Source organism: Perognathus longimembris, chromosome 4 (assembly GCF_023159225.1).
Source record: "Perognathus longimembris pacificus isolate PPM17 chromosome 4, ASM2315922v1, whole genome shotgun sequence".
Taxonomy (NCBI): domain Eukaryota; kingdom Metazoa; phylum Chordata; class Mammalia; order Rodentia; family Heteromyidae; genus Perognathus; species Perognathus longimembris.
Genome location: NC_063164.1, coordinates 6,921,574 through 6,940,552, shown reverse-complemented (window position 1 = coordinate 6,940,552; position 18,979 = coordinate 6,921,574). Strand labels below are relative to the sequence as shown.

At 45.6% G+C, this 18,979-nt stretch overlaps 1 protein-coding gene across 3 annotated transcripts in view; it reads right to left on the bottom strand.

Annotated features, from left to right (window-relative positions):
* Positions 1-8,408: 8,408 nt before the first annotated feature.
* The window catches only part of Slc16a14 (solute carrier family 16 member 14), a 30,762-nt gene continuing 20,191 nt past the window's right edge, over positions 8,409-18,979 (bottom strand). For all 3 annotated transcript variants that reach the window (XM_048344592.1, XM_048344590.1, XM_048344591.1), the window contains 2 exons: positions 11,628-12,596; positions 8,409-8,865 (listed from right to left, as the gene is read on the bottom strand). In XM_048344592.1, the coding sequence (XP_048200549.1) occupies positions 8,714-8,865; positions 11,628-12,596 (1,121 nt within the window). In that variant the 3' untranslated portion in view covers positions 8,409-8,713. The remainder of the gene's footprint in view (positions 8,866-11,627; positions 12,597-18,979) is intronic.

Here is an 18,979-nt window from a genome sequence, read left to right as displayed (position 1 = left end):
TTTAATCACCTTCTAAAATATACCAACCTGAGTTTCCGCCTGTAGCCTTCCCTGCTTCTCACTGGAGGTCCAAGCCGGGCTGGGGTTTCCAGTGACACCCGTGTGGTGGGGTGCCGTGGGGTGCCGCATGCCTCCTCACCGGTGAGGCTTTCCACCCAGGTAGAGCAAAGCCTTCGTCGCTGACAGCCCCGGGCCTTGCTCGGTGCCGGAAGAATGGCGAGCTGGTGCAGGGTGGCCAGCGGCTCGGCGTGAACGAGGAGCCCCTGCTGCGTGGCCCCTTCCCTCTCTCATCTCCCAGGGCTTCCCCTTCACTCGTGGCCTGGGTGACTGGGCTTTCATAGGCTAATGCCAGGAGTATGCAGATATGACCACCATTTGCTACTCGATCGCTCTGTGCAAAGACAACTCAGTGGAAGCCTCACTGGAAAGTGGCAACAACCTGAAGTTTCATGTGTAGCTCAGTGTGATAATGCACACCTGTAATCCTAGCACTCTGGAGCCAGAGGCAGGAGGATTCTAAGTGTGAAGCTAGCCTGGGCTACATAGCAACACTAAGTAAAAAATAGTTTCATGTGTAGTATTTATCAACTGAATGGACAGACTCTGAAAGCTTATGAGCACAAATGAGGCAGTTGAAAACCACTTATTATGATACTATAGTATAATGTAATTATGATACTACAGTATAATATAACTATGATACATTATTCTACAAATTATGTGTAATAGGTAACAACATAGCAAACACAGGCAAGGTGGCTCACACTTGTAATGCTAACTTCTCAGGAGGCTGAAAGTAGGAGGACCACAGTTGGAGGCCAACCCAGGCATAAAGTTCATGAGACCCTTTTCTCTTCCTCCTCCTCCTCCTTCTCCTTCTTTCTTCTTCTTTTTTTGTTCTGTCAGTTGTGGGCTTGAACTCTAGGCCTGAGCTCTGTCCCTGAGCTCTTCAGCACAAGGCTAGCACTCTACCACTTGAGCCACAGTGCTACTTTTGGTTTTCTGGTGGTTAATTGGAGATAAGAGTCTCATGGTCTTTCCTGCCCAGACTGGCCTTGAACTGTGATCCTCAGATCTTAGCCTCTTGAGTAGCTAGGATTCCAGGTGTGAGCCACCAGTGCCCGGTTAGATCCCCTTCTAAAACAATATCTGGGTGCAGTGGCATATACTTGTCTCACTCCAGCAATATAGGGGGTTGAGATCTGGAGGATCATAGTTCTAGACCAACCTAGGTAAAAAAGTTTGCATCAACTGGAGGCTAGCGAAGCTGTGGCATGAATAGTAGAGTGCTAGCCTTGAGCCAAAAGGCTCAGGGACAGTCCCCAGGCCATGAGTTCAATCCCCAGGATGGACACACACACACACACACAAACACACACACACACACACACACACACATCATTCCATCCCAATGGTAGAACCAGGGGAGGGTCACACACATCTGTCATCCCACCAGTGGTAGAAAGTGTAAAATAGGAGGATCAAGGTCCAGGTCTAGGCAAAAAGTCTAGATAATACCTTATATCAGAATAGTACAAAATAGTACATGCTGGAGGCATGGCTCAATGGTACAGTGCCTGCCTAGTAAGTACATGGCCCCAAGTTCAAATCCTCCTAAGAAAGAAAATAGATAGATAGATCTATTTACATCTTTTTTTTTTTTTTTTTTGCCAGTCCTGGGGCTTGAACTCAGGGTCCAGGCTCTGTCCCTGAGCTTCTTTTACTCAAGGCTAGCACTCTACCACTTGAGCCACATTCCCAGCCCTAGATCTTGATATCTAGATAGATAGATAGATACATAGATAGATAGATATTAGAGTGAGGGTCCCCTGCTAAGTGAGCCAAAATAACATTATTACGTCAACTATTACTTGGCCTAAGTATTTCAGTACCTTACTAGTTTATCATTTTGTCAGAATTTGAACATGGTGCCTGTCAACAGCATTCTCAGGGGTGAAAAGGCTCTGCCCTTGCTGCTCCCCTCTTTTGCTGTGTGCCCCCAGCCCCTCATCTCAACAGCAGCACGCCCTGCAGGGCCCTCCCTCTGCCTCTTGACAGCTCTCGTGTGCTTGGACCAATCTGCTTGTTTAGGATGGATGTAACATTTCAGAGTGAAATGTCACAGCATTTCATCATCTTGCCTTTTCTCATCTTTTTGGTCTACCCTGTTTCTACTGTTACCACTTATCATTGACATTGTAAAAAATAAAATCAAAATTTTCAAGTGGTTCATATATTTATATGAATATTTATTACGATAAGGACGATTGACTTATTACAATATTTTTTATTTTTTGGTACTCAGAATCATATGTGCATGCTAAGCAAGCATTCTACCACTGGGCTATGCCCCTAGCCCCAAAACATTGACAATAGCAAATGTGAATAGTTTATAGACTGAAAATTATTATTTTACCTAATGTCAACTTCTACTGCTTTTTTTTTTTTTTTACATAATACATGTATTAAACCTCCAACATAGGAACAAAAATGTTTATTGTACTGAGTTGGCCCAAGAAGTTAGGCTGGAATGATTATTTTCGGAAGGGGCAGAAGCAGGTGCCGCATGTTTGCTTGGTGAGCTCCCTGAGACAGTGCTCACTGGTTCTTATAAAACAATCTTTCTACAAACATGAAACAAGCACACTTGTTTTGTGCTCTGAGTTTCAGTGTAGTTCACCTTCGGTTTGTATTAACAAAATATAGTATGAGTGAACATACAAGCTTGCCCACTCTGGATATTTATTTTTCTTTTCCAAAGATAGGGCTTGGGCTGGAATGTGGCTTAGTGGTAGAGTGCTTGCCTAGCATGTATGAAGCCCTGGGTTCAATTCCTCAGCACCACATAAACAGAAAAAGCTGGAAATGGTGCTGTGACTCAAGTGGTAGAGTGCTAGCCTTGAGCTGAAGAGCTCAGGGACAGTGCCCAGGCCCAGGATTCAAGCCCCACAACCAAAAAATAAACAAACAACAACAAAAGAAAAGATAGGGCTTGCTGCTTACCCAGGCTGGTCTCAAACTGCTGAAATTAAGCGATCTTCCAAGTAGCTGGGGTTACAGATGTTTGCCACCATGCCTAACTCCAGCTTTTCAACCTTGAAGACTTGGTTCCAGCAGTCAGGTGAAAAATATAGTGGGAACTAAGTGCTACCAAACTGCGGAAACATTGCACCTTTGGTTACAGGCTTATCAACATGAAGTCATTTTACAAAGTGGAAAACAACTCCCCCTCCTTCTCCTCCCCCTCCTCCCCCCCTCCTGGTACTGGGTTTAAACTAAGAGCCAGGGCACCATCCTTTAGCTTTTTCCACTCAAGGCTGGTGCTCTACCACTTGAGTCACAACTGTACTTCTGGATTTTTGGTGGTTACTTGAAAAGAAAAGCCTCATGGAATTTCCTGCCCAGGCTGGCTTTGAGCTTGATCCTTAGACCTCAGCTTCTTGAGTAGCTTAAGATTACAGGAGTGAGCCACCAGCACCCCGCTCTATTTTCTCTTGAAAATAGATGCAAAATCGGGTGCAACTCAGAGCTCTTGGGATTGGGAACTACAGAGGACTTCTTTTTCTGCTGATCATGTTCTTGAAAACAGTTCACCACTAGGGAAAGTTATTTTTAGGTGTAAAATCTGCTCTGCCTACTCAAAAATTCTTAGAGCCACAGACTTCTGGGCCTACACTGAGTTGGGGTAACACTAGAAATACTAAGCGCACCTTCCATCTGTTGTCCGATCTATGCCTAGAAATCAACCGGCAGTAGCCATTTTAATCTTTACTGCATTCTGTTAAGGCAGGTGATAATACTTTTATTTTTACTTCAGATTTTTACAGTTGGAACTCAAGGCCTCGTATTCATTAGGCAAGCACTCGAAGCCTCCTCCACTTAGGTTTTTTTTTGCTGGTAAAATCTCAGCCTCCTGAGTAGCTGGGATTACAGGCGTGAGCCACTGGTGACCATTTTGGAAAAACTTCTTTGTATCTTTAATATTATCCACCACAGTTTCATTTTAAAAGGTTCCAACTAAAATTTAACTTTGTGATGGCAGCCCCTCTGGTGGGACTGTGGAACCACTTGCCTGTCCTAGGCTCTGGTTCACATGCCCTGATTGGAAAAGGGCAGCCAAAGGTGAATGACTTAAAGGAATAAAGTAGGAAATACTGTGAGCCGTCTATAGGTAATAATAGACCACAGTCCTATATGAAAGGAAATAATGTAAGTCAGGATGAATAGCTGAAATTGATTCGTTTTGCTCTTGAATATGTTGAGTGAATCTCCAATGTTAGTGGAGATACGAATTAGTTGAATGTGCATGAATGTGCACACTTGTATTCCCAGCCTCTGGGAGGCTAAAGCAGAACGATTGCAAGTTTGTGGGCAGCCCGGTTTACAAAGTGAGACTGTAGCTTAAAAAAAAAAAAATTGCCAGGTACCAGTGGCTTACATCTGTAATCCTAGCTACACAGGAGGCTGAAACCTGAGGACTGTGGTCCAAAGCCAGCCTGGACAGGGAAGTCCCTGCGAGACTCTTATCTCCAAATGAACCCTCAAAACCTGAAAGTGGAGCTGTGGCTCAAAGTGGTAGAGCACTAGCCTTGAGCAAAAGAGCTCAGAAACAGTGCCCAGGCTTTGAGTTCAAGCTCCACAACTGACAAAAAAAAATTTCAATTGCTAAGCTTATTTAAGAGGCTGCATTATTGTTCCCACCCTCTATAAAGTTTGCTACATTTAAAATAATTCTGGATGCAAATTTTAAATAGACATTTTCTGTAAATAAAATAATTTTGATTTAATTAAGTAAAATTATATGTATAAAAACATAAACAAGATCCGCCTCATCCACCAATTTATCCCCAGAGCCAACCACCGTTAATTTTCTTATTTCTCAGAAATCTATCATATACAAATCTGAATTATTAATCACAGATATATATTAAATATATTGATCTAGTGCCAGTACTCATCTCCCACTTGAGCCAGCCCAACTTTATGCTCTTCTTCTTCTTCTTTTTTTTTTTGTGCTAGTCCTGGGGCTTGAATGTCCTGAGCTCAAGACTAGCGCTCTGCCACTTGAGCCACAGCTCCATTTCTGGCTTTTTTGGTGGCTAATTGGAGATAAGAGTCTCAGACTTTCCTGCCTGGGCTGGCTTCGAACCACAATCCTCAGATGTCAGCCTCCTAAGCAGCTAGGCTTACAGGTGTGAGCCACTGGCACCTGGCCTTATTCTTTTCTTTTTAGAACAATATATTGGAAACTGTGTTCTAATTTCACATAGAATTGATCTTTCTTTTTTTCCCCCCAGAGTAATTGCATAAATTCCACAGTATGGAGGTTGGATATATGGCTTAAATAATGGTAGAGTACTTGCCTAGAAATCAGAAGGTCCTGAGTTCAAACCCAGTACCACCAAGAAAAAAATTATCTGTCTACCTGACTGAAGATAAAATATTTAATCATCACTACATTTTAAGAGTATTCCCTTTAGAGTCCCTTCCCAAGTATTTTTTCCTATACAAAAACTCACTGGGCTGGGAATGTGGCTTAGCAGTAGAGTGCTTGCCTAGCATGCATGAAGCCCTAGGTTTGAGTCCTCAGCACCACATAAACAGAAAAAGCCAGAAGTGGCGCTGTGGCTCAAGAGGTAGAGTGCTAGCCTTGAGCCAAAAGAAGCCAGGGACAGTGCTCAGGCCCTGAGTTCAAGACCCAGGCAGGACTGGCAAAAACAACAACAACAACAAAAAAAAACCCATCTCACTGACCACCTTTAAAGAGGACACATTTTATTTAGTTATATTTAAATAAAAATCACTTGAGTCTAGGAAGAGCCAAATCTAAAGCACATGATAAAAATACACAACTAACCCTTTGAAAGTTATATTCGGAGCCCCAGGGATAAGCACACAAATAGGAAATCTTTGCTGTCGTCCTTTATATTATTGTCCTAATGGAGACACAAGTACCCGTGGAGACCTTGATTCCAAAGCCACTACTGCCACAAACACAGGAAGCCAGAAAACAACTGTACAGACTGCACATGAGCATGTGTAACATGGATGTAATTCAAGCTAGGTCACTAGATCAAAAGTTTAGAATTTCTGATGTGTAATGAGAGGGGATCAGCCAAGCGAACTGGCTCTAGCACCTCAGGACATTCAACAATTAATATGGTTCCAAAACACACTCACCATGGTGTCTGTCATCCAATCAGCATCAGCATTAGCAGCATCATATATATATATATGTATATGTATATAATACATATATATGTACATACATAGTGTTGCTTTAGCATTTAGAATTAGTCATGGGTTAAAATAAATAGCGTATATGGCATGTAGTTCACCTTCTGTAATAATGCACAGGCAATTCAGATTGGAGCTAATATCAAGTACATGTGTGTGCCAGTACTGGGGCTTGAACTCAGGGTCTGGATGTTCGCTGTCTCTTTCTGCTGAAGGCTGGCTCTTTACCACTTGAGTCACAACTGTACTTCTGGCTTTTAGGGGTTAATTGGAGCTAAGAGGCTTACAGGTTTGTCTGCCTGGGATGGTTTTGAACCATGATCCTTAGATTTCAGCCTTCTCAGCTGCTATGGTTACAGGTGAAAGCCACTGGTACCCAGCTCCAGTATATTTGTTAGAAGTGCTTTCATTTCTGTTTTAGTGACTGCTTCTTATTGTTATTTGGGTGCACCTTTCATTATCCCAGCCCCCATTAGACTTTAGAGAATACTGGAGAAGCAGCCAAAGAAAATTTGTTCATTTAATCCCTTTTTCAACAGCCAGGGCAGACGCAGTAGCACTGGACTTAGCTGTTGGCCAAAATTACACTTGCAGTCCAAGTTTGTGATTCTGATTTCTAGAAGCATTCCTGCTTCTGATTGCCAAGGATAGTTGAGAATATGCTGTGTTCATTTTAGATACATTTGGCCCAGTAACACTCAGCGACACTAAGAGATTAATTCTGTGTGCTGAGCAGATATGGAGTATCGATTTCTTGTTTGGTGGTGCTGGGGATAGAACCCAGGGCCTTGGCACATGCTGAGCTTTACCACTCAGCACTACCGCCGACTCCATAAATAGAAATTTGCCTCGTTTTAAGATGTGTATAAACAAGTAAGGCAGCCAGAAATTTCAAAATGCTTCTGGGAAGAATATTCTGCAGTCTGAAAAGTGTTTGGCTTAGAAAAATAGACTTCTCAGATAAAGGCAGGTATATATAGGTCACAGACATAGAGAGAAAAATCAATGAAGAGAACTATTTTTAAAGTCTTGCTGAGCTCAGGACACTGACTAATCTATACAACAGGAGACACTGGACATGGGCCCAAGTGTCACAGACAGACATCCCAAGTGTCCCATTCACAGGCTGTCTAACATTTGGATTAGCAACACCCTTGAGAAATAACGTAGCCACCAACTTCTATGTCATATGGCAATGAGTTCTCTATTTTACTGATTGGGCAGGAGAAATAATTTAAAGACACAGGCCAATAATATGAATAGAAGTACTTGAATTATAGCCCTTGAATCAATGGTGGTGGGTAAAATACAAGTGGGAAAGACATGATTCATATTTATTTTATGAAAGTGTGTCTGTGTATATAGGTATGTGTGTGTGTGTGTGTGTGTGTGTGTGTGTGTGTGTCTGTGTGACAGTACTGGGACTTGAACTTGGCCTCCTGCTCTTGCTTAGCTTTTTCTGCTTAAGGCTGGCACTCTACCACTTGAGCCACACCTCCACTTCCCAGTATTTCGCTGGTTCATTGGAGATAAGAGGCTCTTAGGTTTGTCTGCCAAGATTCAAACTATAATCCTCAGATCTCAGCCTCAGCAGTGGCCAGGATTACAGGTGTGAGCCACCAGATCCCAGCTCATGAAGGTTTTTGTCTTAAGTTTGAGTATATCACTGAATTCATCTATTTTTTTTTTTTTTGGTCAGTCATGGAGCTTGAACTCTGGGCCTGAGCACTGTCCCTGAGCTCTTCAGCTCAAGGCTAGCATTCTACCACTTTGAGCCACAGCACCACTTACAGTTTTCTGGTGGTTAATTGGAGATCAGAGTCTCACGGACTTTCCTGCCTAGGCTGGCTTTGAACCGTGATCCTCAGATCTCAGCCTGCTGAGTAGGATTACAGGCGTGAGCACCGGCACCCAGTTGAAGTCATCTTTTGTGACTGGATAATTGAACTGCAATTGGTAGCCAATGCTGTCTCTCCCTAACTACAGAATGCGTTCATAAAAAATAGAAACCATGTTTCTTGAATTGTACTAAATTGGATTGTCTGTGAAATTAAAGCCTGCCTTTGTTTTATACTGGAATATCAGTAATTCCCTGTAATAATTGATTGCAGGAATGCGGGAAACCCAGTTCTTGCTGCATTTTGTGGAGACATACAATTTCGTTTCTTTCGCCTGTTGGGTTAGGAAGCTTCTGTTCTGTGCATCCTCGTAGCTCCTAACCTAGTCCCAGTGGAGGATGAGAGAATGGTTCACACAAGGGCATCAGTTATTTGACAGGCTGTAAACATGATCATCTCTAAAACTTACGTGGTCCCTGATATGTGGCCCGGGACTGCCACTTACAACCGCAGCCACAACAGTGGCTCTTACACGTGACCCTGCCCGATCCTACAAACCAGCCTCGCACAGCCAGGCTCCTAACGAGGTAGGCAGGCGTGCAGCTAGTGAAATCAGAGATGAAATGCAACTGGGACTCTCACACGTGTGCGTCGTCTATGTGTTTTCTTCTGGATTGTTCTATAATTCGAACACATGGTTGAAAGAGTAAAAACAGTATTCCTACCATGTAAAGCAAACCACATATGTAGAAGGAAAAATCATATTTTTGGGTGATGTCATAGATCCACCCTACAAAAGAAAAGAACATATAATCAGTGTAAGTAGTTGCCCAAACTCAAGAACACAAAGCAGTCATTTATTGCTACTCCATATGTTTTTGCAAAGATTTCTTTTCTTTTTTCTTTCTTGACTTGTCTCTCTCTTTTTTTTTTTTTTCTTTGCCAGTCCTGGGGCTTGAACTCAGGGCCTGGATATTGTTCCTGAGCTTCTTTTGCTCAAGACTAGCACCCTATCACTTGAGCCACAGCACCACTTCCAGCTTTTTCTGTTTATGTGGTACTGAGGAATTGAACCCAGGGCTTCATACATGCGAGGCAAAGCACTCTACCACTAAGCCACATTCCCAGCTCTTAATTTATTCTTTAATCTGTTTTATGACACTGAGGCTTGATCTCTGTGCCTTATGCTCTTGCTTGGCCTTTCCCCCTCAAGACTGAGGCTCTACCATTTGAGCTGCAGCTCTTCTGGCTTTTTACTAGTTAATTGGAGACTTGAGTCTCACAGATTAGTCTGTCAGAGTTGGCTTTGAACTGTAGTCCTCAGATCTCAGTTTCCTGACTTGCTAGGATGATAGACGTGAGCCCAGGATCCTGTTGAGCCATTGGGCATTTCTGGAGACATCTGGGGAAGTGGTGACCTGGCCCCAAGTTCCGGGGTTAACTCCAAGCTGCACAAAGCCCGCAGTGAAAGCTGAATCATGTGTGTCCTGGGCTTGAACTTAGGGCCTGGGCGCTGCCCTTGAGCTTTTCGGCTCAAGGCTAACACAACCACCTGAGTCACAGCTTCACCTCTGGCTTTTTGGTGGTTCATTGGAGATAAGAGTCTCACAGATTTTCCTGCCTGGGCTGGCTTCAAACCATGATCCTCAATTCTCAGCCTCCTGAATAGCTAGGATTAAAGGCGTGAGACACTGGTGCCTAGCACCACACCACATGTGTTTTCTTTCCACTAAGATGGTAGACTTTTCTGCCTAGCTAGTCTGGAACTGCAGTCTCCCAAAATTCAGCCTCTCGTAGAGCTAGGATGACAGGTGCATCCCCCTGTGCCCAGCTATTGGTTGAGAGGGAGTCTCATGAACTTCTCTGCCTAGGCTGGCCTTGAACTACAATCTTCCCATCTCAGTCTCCCAACAGCTGGGATGATCACTGTGAGCCACCAGCGTCCAGCTGGAGAAGTGGTAGCTTTGGTGTGTGTGATAAAATATGTGCACCCAGCTCCTGATAGGAAACGTGAATTGTTATCAATTAGGTATTCAATTTTATGCAAGTGGAAGAGAGACAGGTATGGATATTGCCCAGCCACATCTGGTGGCTGAATTTTGCTAGACTGTAAATTGGAAACGTAAAAAACTATGTGCTATTATTATACTAAGGGGAGAGGTACATGCCCAGCAATATTAGAGAGTAAATTAGATCAAGAAATCCCCATTGCTGGGGCTGGGGATATGGCCTAGTGGCAAGAGTGCCTGGCTCGTATACATGAGGCCCTGGGTTCGATTCCCCAGCACCACATATACAGAAAATGGCCAGAAGTGGTGCTGTGGCTCAAGTGGCAGAGTGCTAGCCTTGAGCAAAAAGAAGCCAGGGACAGTGCTCAGGCCCTGAGTCCAAGCCCCAGGACTGGCCAAAAAAACCCAAAAAAACAAAAAAAGAAATTCACATTGCTAAATGATATGATTGAATTGTATATTCTTCTCCTAAATGGAAATGTGTGATTGTCTCACACAGTATTGAATGGTATGATTTTTCAATGCCAGAAGAAATTTGTCTGAAAAATGGGGCCACACCTACTTATGAATGTGCTTATACAGAAGAGGTAATTTTCTTTGCAGCATACCCAGTTAAGTAGTCATTTCCAGCCCACCATGGTTGCTAGCAAGAATGTAATGTAGTTATTCAGTCGCTCACATTGCTAGTCATAAGTGCTGGGCTTGCATCTCGTTTTGACATTAGCTGCTAGGCCTGGAGAGTTCATGAATGGAACATAATGCAGGCAGCCCATAATGCTGCTCCCCACTCCCCAGTGCACAAAGTCAGTGGGAGGAGAGAAGCCGAGAGACAGCGAAGGAAAAGCTCTTGGAGGGTTTCTACTAGTGAGTCTAGAAAGCAAATGACTGCAGTTCCTAACTTGCACAGTTCTAGCTAATCAGAGATAAGTGCAGTTGGGCTAGGACTAAGCCTTTTTCTTCTTTCTTCCTTCCCTGCTGTAAGTGCTGGTGTAGTGGCTGGAGCCACATAGGTGCTGTGTGAATTAGCACAAGGGCAGAGAGGATTTCAGAGCTACACCTTACTTCATCTAGGCCCCGGACAGTATAGGTTATGTGACACAATTAACTCTGTTGAATCTACCATTGTGAAGGTGTTGTAAGCAAAACTATTTATGTGTGTGTGTGTGTGTGTGTGTGTGTGTGTGTGTGTGTGTGTGTGTGCACTTGAGCTCAGGGGCCTGGATGCTATCCTTTAGTTGTTTTTTATCTAAGGCTGGTATCCTACCACTTGAGTGGCAGCTCCACTTCTGGCTTTTTTTTTTTTTTTGCTAGTTCATCAAAAGATAGGAGTGTCCCAGACTTTTTTCTGCCTGGGCTGGCTTTGAACCTCCATCCTCACACCTCTGTCTCCTGAACAGCTAGGATGCCAGGCACCCACTAGCACCCATCGGAGGCACCCACTGAAACTGAGCCTTTGCCTGGCCCAAGTGCACGGGCCTCACCCGCCCACCTCCTCCCTGTGCGCTCCACGCCCCGATTGGGGGGCGGGGAGGGGGGCGCTTACCCGCGAACGGGGGTCCCAGCAAGGCGGAGATGCCGTTGGCGCAGATGATGATGCCGTAGGCGTTGGCCAGGTGCCGGATGCCCACCAGGTCCTCGGTCACGACGGGCATGAGGGAGAAGTAGCCGCTGGAGAAGCCGATGAGGGCGCAGATGACGGCCAGGCCGGCGTAGGTGCGCAGCAGGGGCAGGAGGAAGATGCTGAGGCCCAGCGTGAGGTTGGCCAGGAGGAAGACGGTCCAGACGCTGACGCCGGGCAGGTCGGCCACGGCGCCCAGCACCACCTTGCCGGCGATGTGGACGATGGCGATGACCGAGGTGAGCGGGAAGACGTCGTTCTGCGCGGACAGGTGGTACAGGTTGACAATCTCCGGGAGGTGGATGAAGGGGACGACGAAGCTGCTGTACGCGAACAGCGCCCAGAAGACGAAGGCCACGAACACGCGATTGGTGAAGAGCGACGCGGCGCCGAAGTAGCCGGCGTGCCACTCGCGGCAGCCCCGGCGCGCGCGCCTCGTCAGCCGGCTGGCGGCCTTCACGGCGCGCAGCGCGCACAGGCTGCCCGCGGGCCGCGCCGGGCCTCGGCGGCGCTCGGGCGGGGCCTGGGGGTCGCGCGCCGCCGCCGCCGCCTCGTCCCGGGGCCGGCCGTCCTCCTCCTCCTCCTCCTCCTCCTCCTCCGCGCTGCCGCCCCCGGCGGCGGGGCCCCCGGGCTTGGCCGAGTCGGGCTCCGCCGGGGCGGGCAGCGGCCGCATGAGCGCCCCGCACACGCACAGGTTCAGGCACACGGCGCCCTGGATGAACATGGCGTTGCGCCAGCCGTACTCGGAGCACAGGTACTTGAGCAGGGCGGTCATCAGGAAGGCGCCGAAGCCCGTCCCCGTGGTGCTGAGGCCCTGGGCCAGCGCGCGCCGCTTCTGAAAATACCTCCCCACCATGACCACGGCGGGCAGGTAGGCCATCCCGCTGCCGAGGCCTGCGGGAGACAGGGGAGCAAAGCACACAGGCGGCCCGTGAGCACCGCACCCGGGGTGGGGGGTGGGGGGTGGGGGTGGGCGCAGAGGTCACCCGCGAAGCCCGTCCGCTCTCCGCGCCTCTGTGTGTGTGCTTCCTGAACTAACCAACTGCACAAGAAGCCCTGTGACCGTGGCTCATGTCTGTCGTCTCAGGAGGCTGAGATCTGAGGATCACGGTTCGAAGCCAGCCTGGGCATAAATGTCCCCGTGAGACTCCTATCTCCAATGAACCACTCAAAAATCGGAGGTGGCGCTGTGGCCCAAGTGGTAGAGCCCTAGCCTCGAGCACAACGAGGCTCAGGGACAGCACCCAGGCCCTGAGTTCAAGCCCCACAAGGAGGAGGGGGGGGTGGTGGCTGGGAATGTAGCTTAATGGTAGAGTGCTTGCCTGGCATGCATGAAGCCCTGGGTTGGATTCCTCAGCACCACATACACAGAAAAAGCTGGAAATGGCGCTGTGGCTCAAGTGGCAGAGTGCTAGCCTTGAGTAAATGAAGCCCAGGCCCTCAGTCCCAGCCCCAGGACTGGCAAGGAAAAAAAAAAAAGCCAGGAACTGGTGGCTCACACCTGTAATCCTAGCTACTCAAGAGGCTCGTTGTTCGAAGCCCTCAGAGGCAACTGGCAAAAGAAAATGGGGTGGGGGTGAGGGTTGATTTTTGCTCACAGCTGGGGGCTGCGGTCCATGGTAGGTTGGCCTGTTCTGAAGTGATGGGAACGTATGGCAGAAGCAGAACTGCTCCCCTCCTGGAGGCCAGAGAGTAGAGAAAATAAAGAACAGCATCCTAACAGCCTCCTCCAGGACAGGCCGGATGACCTCACATCCTTCCAGCAGGCCTCACCTCCTAATGGCCCCACTGCCCCAGAATCCCATGGGATACAGGCAGCCTTCCACACGTCGTGGCCCTTGTGGTTTCCCCGGATCTAAGCCACGGCTCCTCCTTTCCTTCTGTTGGTGTCTACTTACACGTTTTTTCTTTCTAACAAGGGAATCATGGTGAGGAGAAAAGAAGCTCTGAGAAGACTTAGAATGAGCCTCTGCCGTTTCCTGCCAGGTTTGGCAGGACGATTTCCTTCAAGGTCGCACACAACAGCTCTCTTCCTTCAGAAGGCGGGTTCCTCAGGGTCAGCACCATTTCAGTCCAGCACTGCCTGGAACACTCCTTGAGTGCTTAGTGCTTTGTTAAAAGAAAGAACAGGCCAATGCTGGTGGCTCATCCCTGTAAGCCTAGCCCCTCAAGAAGCTGAGCTCTAAGAATTGTGGTTCAAAGCTAGCCCAGGCAGGAAAGTCTATGAGCCTCTTACCTAATAAACTACCAAAAAGCTAGAAATGGGGTGGGGGTTCAAGTGGTAGAGCACTAGCTTTAAGCAAAAGAAGATCAGAGACAGCACCCAGGCCCAGCACCAACAAACAAACAAACAAAAAGAAAGCATTTCTGAAGGCCTAGCTGCTCTAGGCCTCACAAAACACCATGTATCCAGAAAGTATTTATATACAAGGGTGTACTTTGCATAAGATTGAGGAAGGAGCCAGTATGGCCAGCAACAAGTTGGAAAACTAAAAAGAATGATAACCATAAGTTATGGGGAGCTACTAGATGTCAAGCCTACATATATTTGTACCTTCTCAATGCCACCTTTGGAAAGGAGGAACAGCCCACCATTTCCATGAACAAACACGAAATGCTGGCAGGAAGGTTGTGTGTACTGGGGACCAGCAGTGTGTGGAAATCACTGGACTTTCCACTCGGTTTTGCCCAGAACCTACAACTCCTCTAAGCACACAAAGAAAACATAAAAATAGATAAAATATAAACAAATAATAAAATTCAAAGTAAAATACATAAAGTGATAAATTGCTAGTCAAGCAGGTATATTCTCATCTTTCAGAGAAAGAAACCATGAACCTCACTTCAGAAGCCTATGGACCCCACTTTTTTCTCATGCTCCAGACTCCCTGCAACATGAAAGGCAGCCTAACAGTATAAAAGAGATGCTGAGATGCTGGCCCGTGTCTGTCCGGAGCTGAGCCTCCCTTGTTCCACATGATTTAATAGGGTTAGAGTTATCTGAATGTGGAAGGAGATAGAACAGTTGCCACTCACAGAAACAATGGCGTCCACCCTCCAGGTGCCCTCCAGATGCCTGGTTTCATTTCACACAAATCTTCCCCAGCACCTGTAGTTTCCTCCCTGCTAAAGGCTGAGCATCAGCCCAAGTTTTTCACCCAAGCCCTAAGAAACCCTGCTGCCTCATTTATCGGGGAGCTGAGATGTTGACAGACACAATCAGAACCCAGTGATCCTTCTGGCTTAGGTGGTTGGATGGAGAGCTGTGTTTGCAGAACAGCTGAACGAGCATTTAAGTGACTCTCGCAGAAGGTAGCAAGTCACAAAGCCTTCTGCCAAGCCCAAGTGAGAGCTTCAGTATCCTAGTAAGGAGCATTAGGGGGAAAATGAGTATGAAAATGACGGGTAGCTGAGCATGGTGGTGTGTACCTGTAATGTCAGCCTTTGGGAGGAAGAGGAAGGAAGATTGAGAGTTCAAAATCAGCCTGGCTACATAGTGAGACCCCAACTTTGAACCCAACTCTAGATCAATCTTTCTGTTAATATTATTATTATTCTATTACTACTATTATTGTTACTACTATTTAAGTGTATAAAGATGTTTCAATTCTGCAAGTCAGGCCATGAGTTCAATGCATCTTGAGCAATGTCACCTGTTTCCATTGTTCTCTCCCATTTAATCTTTTGAATTTTTATGTCCCAAAAGGTGGAGCTCTCCTAATATTCAAAGGGACAGAGAAAAGAGTTCCAGCTCCCCTCAGATAATTAGGCTGGCAGACTGCTTGTCCTTCAGTGATCTGGAATATCTGCATGCTGTTTGAGAAAATTCATAGAATTTTGAAATCAAAATATAAAAATTATGTAACCTTTACTAAATGATTACCTATTAAAAAGCTTAACTTGATGAAGGAAGGCCCTCTGAGAAAAGAAAATCCCCTGGAGATATCTATAGGTAATATAAAATATTGGAGGTGCCAGGTGCTGGTGGCAATCCAGACTTTAGCAATCCAATGTGATTCAGAAAGATAGCTCATTCTGAGCAGCCTCTTATTTTTGATGATCATGTTTGAGGTACTGAGGTACTGGGGTAAACACAAGTGCTCTACCAGTTGATCCACACCCCCAGCCTTTTGCTCTCCATTTTTTCAGATAAGAGTCTTATTTATGCAATTGCCCGGACCAGCCCTGGTCAGTGAGCCTCCTCGCTATCTGACATTACAGGTTTGCTCCACTGTGCCTGGCTTGCTTCTGAGATACAGTCTCTAACTTTTTGGCTGGCGTCTCCAAGTGAGATCCTGCTGTGTCTGCCCCCTGATAGGATCCAGGGGATTATAGGGGGGCCCCACCATGCCGGGCACCATACTGTATGTAGTTATTTAACTTAACACTAAGGTGAACTATTCACAATTAATTAAGCTTTCAGTTTCCTTCTTTAGCCGAAACCAAAATTAATTTTTTAAAACATTCAAGCTATCTTTATGTTCTTATTTGGATGTGTAGTCTGTCAGTGAATTAATTTTGTCTATTTTGTGTGTATGTGTGAGGCTGGGAATTGGCCTCGGGGTCTCATTCATGTGAGACTTAGAGCAAGTGCTCTCCCCCTAAGTTATACCCCCAGCCCTATTTAGTGTTTTTGAGAGTGCATTATCCTAAATCTCATGAAAGTAAAGAATTAACATATATTTAGCCAGGCACTGGTGGCTCATGCCTGTAATCCCAGCTACTCAGGAGGCTGAGATCTGAAGATCATGGTTCAAAGCTAGCTAGGCAGGAAAGTCCATGAGACTCATCTCCAATTAACCCCTCAAAAACCAGAAGTGGCGCTGTGGCTCAAAGTGATATACAGCACCGAGCCCAGGCTAGAATTCAAGCCCTACGACTGACAGAGAGAGAGAGAGAGAGAGAGAGAGAGAGAGAGAGAGGGAGAGAGAGAGAGAGGAGCCAGCATACTAATACCCTCTTCCACAGCAGCCCCAGTACCCTAACTCCCCCCCTCTAGGCCTCACCTCCCAACGGGCTTACTCCCCTTTAGTCTATCTTTACAGACCCTAGACACATCCTGCTTTATCACTTATATTCTAGAGAGGCCCATCCAGAACATTCTATTTAAGAGTAAACCTCCCCTTTCTACCACTTCCATTCCCCAAAGCCCCCACCCTATTCTACTTTTCTTTTTTCCCATGGGACAGATGCATATGGTTTAATTGTTTATAATGTGTGTTTTATTTGGTCGTATTGGAGCTTGAACTCAGGGCCAAGAGTCTGCTAAACTGGGGCTCTCTCACTTGAGCCATGCCTTCCGTTCATGGCATCTACTGCTTACTGTCTGCCCTGGCCTCCCTTTGCTAGACTGTAATCTCCACCAGTGGAGTCTTGTGTTTTGATCCCTGTTCTAGCACAAGGCCTGGCACGTAGGAGATCAATGGCAGAAAGTTCTATGGTAAGACATAATGGTCACATTTTGGTATAATAGCAACTTTTTTTTCAAGCAAGACTAATTATACATCTCTAAGGCTAAGGTACAAAGAAAACTAGGTTGCAAAATAGGTGCATCTGAAGCCAGTCACCGTGGCTCCCACCTGTAATCCTAGCTATTCAGGCGGCTGAGATCTGAAGATTGTGGTTCAAAGCCAGCAAGGGCAGGAAAGACTGTGAGACTCTTATCTCCAACAAACCATTAAAAAGCCAGAGGTGGAACTGTGGCTCAAGTGACAGAGCATTAGTCTTGAGCAACCAAGCTCAAGGATTGTGCCCAGGCCCAGAATTCAGGCTCCAGGGCTGGTACATACATATACACACCAGAAAGTAGGTGCATCTGTGCCTATTTTAAAACAGCAGTTGCAGCCCTGCATTGATTAATGGCAGGACTAGTCCTGAGAAATGTGTCTCTAGGCCGTTTGTCATTGAGCAAACACCAGGAAGGCACCTATACAAATTACAATGGCTGTGTCAGTCAGTGATGCAATCTCATGGGACCACTGTCATCAGTACAATCAATCATTGAACCAAGTGTCATACAGCCCAGCATGCTTTTATGAAAGAACCAACAAATTCTTTGAAATGGGGTATGATAGCAGTGTTATCACCTTTATGACACTATTGGGAATATGCCATAAAAGGAATCCAGATGTCTTTTGAGTATGAATCCTATTCTGCTTTCCTTAAGGAACATTTGACTCTGATTGAGTCAAACAGTCTTTGGCTCGGCTTTCTCATTAGTAAGTCAAAGACAACACCATCTGCTGTTTTTGTGTTATCCTAAGATACATCTATTTTACATATATTTGCATCTATTGTACATGTAAATCATATGTAAATGTAACATACCTGTGTTGTAAGAAAGGGTCAATTAGTGTTAATCTCTTACTTCTTACAACAAGCTACTGGCTAATGAAACAGTTTAAGTAACATTCAAAGTAAGGTTTTAACAAACAAATTATTTAATGCATTTTCATATCCCATCACTTCCACAGTTAGCAACTCAGGGCCAATTTTGTAACCACCTCTCCCCTATTATTTTGAAGCAAATTCTGAATATATTATTTTATGTAAGAATATTTTAGGATGAATCTCCCAAGGTTAGAATTATTTAAGCAGCACAATCATGTCATGTTATTTAAATAAACAATTCCTTGATATCATTAAATATCCAGAACATGTTTAAATTCCAAATGTCTCATAGATGACTATTAAAAAAGAAAAAAAGCAAGCACTGTGTGCTTAAATCAGAGGAAAAGGAAAGCCACGTGCTGCTTTGCTGAAACCTGTGCTAAGTCTGTTGGCCTTTTCTTCTTTTTCCTTGCAATTTTTTTAATTGGAGAAATGGGGTCATTTGTCACACTCCAGATTTTGCCCACATCACAAAATACAGTTTTATTAAGAAAAATGATTTGTCAATCATAGTAATTAACATCGTACATTTTGTTTTGTTTTGTTCTTTTTTGAAAAAGGCCTCAAACTGGTGATTCTCCTGCCTTAGCCTCCAGAGTGCTGGGATTACAGGTGGGTACCACCATGCTAGTTACACCTTCAGTTTCATATAGCCATAGATTTCTAAACAGCAGTAGTATGAAATGACTTGTGGGAACAGGACTGAGGGACATGAGCATAAGAACAATGTTAACTCTACGTGGTATAACATAAATGCTTCCAACAAACGCAGCAGTGGTACTCACCAGACACTATGTTGAAAATGAACTATACAACTTGCTGGTGGGGACAGGAGGGAAAAACTGGGAGAGGGTGAGGGAAAGGGTGACAATGTCCAAAAAGAAATG